We start from the raw sequence: 4926 nt of genomic DNA on the forward strand, positions 1-4926 counted from the left end.
TTACAAAATAGATAGCCATACCTATTGAAAAATAAATAACACTATTTTAGTTTACTTTTACAAAATATCTATTCCCGATACTATAATGTGTTTGTAAAATTATTATGAAAGGCAAAGCATTTAATCTTATTGTATAATTATAACAAGATAGTTGCAAGTTCCTGGGAGCACCAATCACTATCATTATCAATGAACATATTCTTCAATATGTCTTTGCATATATCTTAGAACAAAACAAAGACAGATTATTGTGGATGTGGTAATACTTGAAGGTGGTAACCATGTTGCAACCAAATGCATTGGCCAAAGCTAAAATAAAGAAAATGCAAACTCCCCTTCCTCAACTAATAAAATATGTTGTAAGTTGGAATAATGATTAATTCTTCTTTTGATTTATATTAAAGATGTCCTAAAATGACAAGTTGCATTTTGTGATAAGAGATGTGAGTTTTGGACAATGCATAGAATTTGTTGATCATTCTTCTTGTATTCCTTTTTTGTAGTTATTATTTTATTTGAGCTCCTAGTTCAATTGTCTTATTTTCTATCTATTTTATATTTGTTTCTCTTTTTCTATTTTTTCTTGTCTCCTTTTTTGTTGTATTAGTTATTATTATTCTTTTCTCTATTTCCTTCCTCTCATCACTGCAACACATCTTTTTTTATTCATTACACTTATTTCTTTAGCATTAGCTTTCAAGACATTTATCATCATTCTCTCTGGTCTATGTTCCATTTTTTTTCAATTTGCATCTTATGCAATTTCATTAAGGTTATTTTTCTTGTTGTCCATCCTTAACTATTATACTCTCTATATTATAATCAATCTTTTATTTCTAATCTTATTGCATAATGAATAAGATTTAAAAAAATATTATATTTATTCCAATTACCTTCTTAGATTTAGCACAAGTCTTTTGTACATATTATTATTTTAATCTTTTAGATTTTTAAATTAATTGTCATCCTAATTCTTATATTTTTTAATATAATTATCATTGATTATAAATCTATATTTTTATATACTTCATTACATAATGTTAATATTTATTTATATTTTCCTTTCATTTATGTAGATAAATAATTCCAAAACCTAAAAAATAAAATTGCAAACATGAACATGAAAATAAAGTACGTGACTTACACAAATAGACCAATCAAATAAAATTTGAATATATTTTACTATGAATTTAATATTTTTATATATAATATATTATAAACTAAATTTAAAATGAATTCCATAGTAGTTTCAAATTAATTTGCATTCATTCCTATTCAATTTTTCATGTTTCAAATGGTGATGCCATTGTCAGTCACTGAACCGTATGCTACGCAGATTTTGATTATTGCACGGATTGTCGAAATTGTTATGGACTTTGTACTAACTTGCGTAAATAAATACTTTGCATAGAATTGGAATATCGGAAAGAGCGGAGGATGCTAAATGCTCAATATGCATATGCACATAACACGCTGACCCGCTATCTTCCAAAGCTGGCGAACATAAATTTATTTCATGAAATATGGTCCACAAGAATCGGTAAACAACAAAAACATGCTGGAAAAATTATTTTAAGACTTATCGGCGTGAGACAACTTTCCGGTGGGGAGTTCCTCCTACAGGGAATAGCCTATCGGCTAATATTATAAAAAAGATAGATTTTAGACGACGAAACAAGGGATGTTTGTGGGTTGCCGAAATTAATGAGCAGCTTCATAATCTCCACTTTCTTCTTCATTACCATTTTTAACCTTATAATAAATACATTGGGCGAGAATCTACAAATGTTAGTTAAGGAGCAATTTCTTGGTTCACAAGCATTTACAACCATGTCCAAACAAAGGAGTTAATAATAAGTTTGAATTGGTAAATTAACAAATCTAGATTAGGTAAATGAATCCATTACGAACGAGAAGGAAGCATCATCTGTAGTAAAGGATACAAATATGTCCAAAAGTACACATCCTCCAGAATCAACCAGCCATGGCATATCTGGCTTTAACGTTTCCCAGTCTGGAGTCTTTACAATAATACTGAACATAGCATAATTAAATCCAAATAGAAGATGCGTTATATTCACAGCCCTAGGCCATCATAACTACTAAAAACAAAAAATAATAACATAAGAGAGTATAACTATATACCTTCCGAAATAGGTTAAATTGGATGTTAGGGTAAACAAGAACATTAGAGGATTGAGGCCCTGATAACATAACAATAAAAGGGTGAATAATGTCGATTGAAAAGCGAAACAAATACAGAATCAAAGATAATAATGAAGGAGTTAAATGGGTAGGCATACCTCAATGGTCCCTCTACTGAGCTGCAAGCAAATTTCATAAAAAAATTATATTTTTAGCTTATGTAGTACAAGCTGAAATACACTGCAACTTATTGATAATTTGAAGGCTCTAAACGTTCAAAACTGTAGACTTAGAACATTTTTTGGTGAAACAGAAACAAGTTATAACAATTTATTGGCGTAGACTTTAGAAGCATTGAATTGCAATTGATAATAACTCACATTTAAACAGATTTGTGGAAGCCGTCCCCCCATATAGATAGCAGCCATAAGCCACCCTAACAAAAGTCCTAAATGGTTTGGTGCATCTTCTTCAATCATTGAGCTTCCTAATGCATTGCCACCCATTCGCTACATTTGGAAACAATTAATATTAACCAACATGAGATGCAATCTAATCACCAGATATTCATAAATACCCACAAAGAACGTGCTTTGTAGTTACCTGCAAAAGTTTCCTTCCTGTTATTATAAGAGCAGACCTCCGTTGGGATTGAGAAAAGTAAGAAATTGAAATATTGTTGTTTGAAGTCGATAATTTCAAATAGAACATCACGCCAATGAAAACTATTGTTGAAGCTACCTGAATAATGGCATGGAAAGAAAATATCAATTATGATGTTAAAAGGTAACTACAGTAAGGCACAGTGGCTTCAATCATACTTGATAACTACTATATCTAAGAAAACTTACAGAGACGAGTATGGCCTCGAAATGCTTAGGAGTTGGAGATATAAGATTATCGAGCACTTCTTCCCCTTCTTGTGACGACTGGTTGAAGACATGGCTTGTATAACACTCCCGGGAGTGCGAGAGATATGACCCTTGAATCGGAGTGTGAGTCCATTCTAGAGATCTTGCAGAGCTGGGAAACAAAGTGCCATTTATTTGTTAACAGTTGATTATCAGATCTAGAAAGAGCAACTACTTACCTGATAGAACATATAGAAAAGGAAAATTAAATATGAATTTATTAGGAGTGTGACTTCTTGGTAGAGATCTTGCAGAGCTGGAAAGAAAAGTTCCGACAATTAACAATTGATTATCATATCTAGAAAGAGTTACTGAGTTGATAGAGCATATAGAAAAGGAAAATATGAATGCATACGAGTTGTGACTCTCCTGAGAAGAAACTGTAGGAATAGGTGAACTCGAGACAGATGTCGCTGGCTCAGATTTGAAGACTTCCTTTGGTTGAATCTGATATAAATGAACAAATAGAACAACTTACATCTAGCATCATTACCGTTATCAAGAGACCTCAAAATTTGTGAAATAGATTAAATATTTCTAGATCACAACCTCAGATTGGGCTTTTGCTTTCCTTGCTCTCCACCACTTGCAGATATGAGCATAATATGCGACTTGGCAAACTTGAACTATGGTCATAATTAAGTACAGCTGTAGCAGTTTAGAGAGTAACAACATATTTAGATATGGAAAAGAGTGGAACTTGATTTTCAAACAACGCTATGACTACCCATACTTCATTAAAGAAAAGTGTAGAAAGAGATTTCACCAGTGCAGTGTATAACTGTGTAGCTAGCTGCATAATCGTAGAGGTGACACTGTTAGTAATACATCATGGCGAAGACTAATTTAAGATCTATAACATGGAAAATTTTCAACACTTAATACAACTAAACACTAATAAGGCTTCTTTAATGAAGCTCATCACACATAAGATGGCAGATAAACTTCATCTAGCATTACAGATGAAATTCTATCAAGATATTCTATTTATTTATAGTAAAACTCTTTACAAACCTATAGTTTTATGATAATCTATATCATCTGAGTCTTTTAATTGCAGAGCCAGGAAATACTCACAGTTGCTTCGTCCAGCCAACACCCAATAAGATTGAGAAAGCACCTGAAACAATGTAAATTGAAAAGCATATCAGAATACTAAACATATAAAACCGTGTCAGAAAATAAAGAATGTTATCTACTACGGTCTGAACACACTGCTGGGATGGAATTTTAAAGAAATCAGAAACCACTACCCTAAAAGAGTTAACAGGAGATAGCCAAGTGAAACACCCTGTGTGGATCCATTCTTAAAGTTGGTAATAATCTGAGGCACTCCTGCAATTGCCAAGCATAACAAACCGATGAGCCCTAAACCAACACAGACATAGCCTCTTACTCCCCACACACACTCCCTCAGATACTTCTCAACCCACCACACACACTGCTTTCCTGAAGCATAGTGATATTCCATCATCGAAGCCTTGCTTTATCTTATCTCAGACCAGAAAACCAAAAAGCTTCGGAACGATCCTTCTATAGAGGCAATATATATAGATAAAGAAATAATCAAACGTAGAGCAAAATGGGCTCTATATTCTTCCACTTTCACCAGAAATTCCTTGCAATTTATGTTGCACGTGTCTATCAGCCTTGAAAGAAACGACAAAACTGGACCATTCTTCTGCTCATTTTACGCTATGGTGTCGAGTTGTCAAAATTTTGGATTCTTGTCTTCCACTTTTGCACGTGCCTTTTTGTTAACCCGTAGGCATTTTTTGGCATTAGTGTCAAATGTTCTGAATGCATTTAATTCACTTTGGCATTACCTTTGTTGTCATGAGTTGGCATATTGTGACATTATCATGTTCAA

At 32.8% G+C, this 4926-nt stretch overlaps 1 protein-coding gene across 1 annotated transcript; it reads right to left on the bottom strand.

Moving 5' to 3' along the window:
• Positions 1-1886: 1886 nt before the first annotated feature.
• LOC131875755 (probable vacuolar amino acid transporter YPQ1) lies at positions 1887-4527 on the bottom strand. Its single transcript, XM_059220409.1, has 10 exons — positions 4325-4527; positions 4134-4176; positions 3790-3849; positions 3412-3503; positions 2997-3168; positions 2749-2886; positions 2526-2654; positions 2304-2324; positions 2146-2204; positions 1887-2034 (listed from the first exon to the last, which is right to left on the bottom strand). Exons 1-10 carry the CDS (start codon positions 4525-4527, stop codon positions 1887-1889), a joined length of 1065 nt encoding a protein of 354 aa, XP_059076392.1.
• Positions 4528-4926: the final 399 nt, after the last annotated feature.

The sequence above is a fragment of the Cryptomeria japonica genome, chromosome 5 (genome assembly GCF_030272615.1).
Source record: "Cryptomeria japonica chromosome 5, Sugi_1.0, whole genome shotgun sequence".
Classification (NCBI taxonomy): domain Eukaryota; kingdom Viridiplantae; phylum Streptophyta; class Pinopsida; order Cupressales; family Cupressaceae; genus Cryptomeria; species Cryptomeria japonica.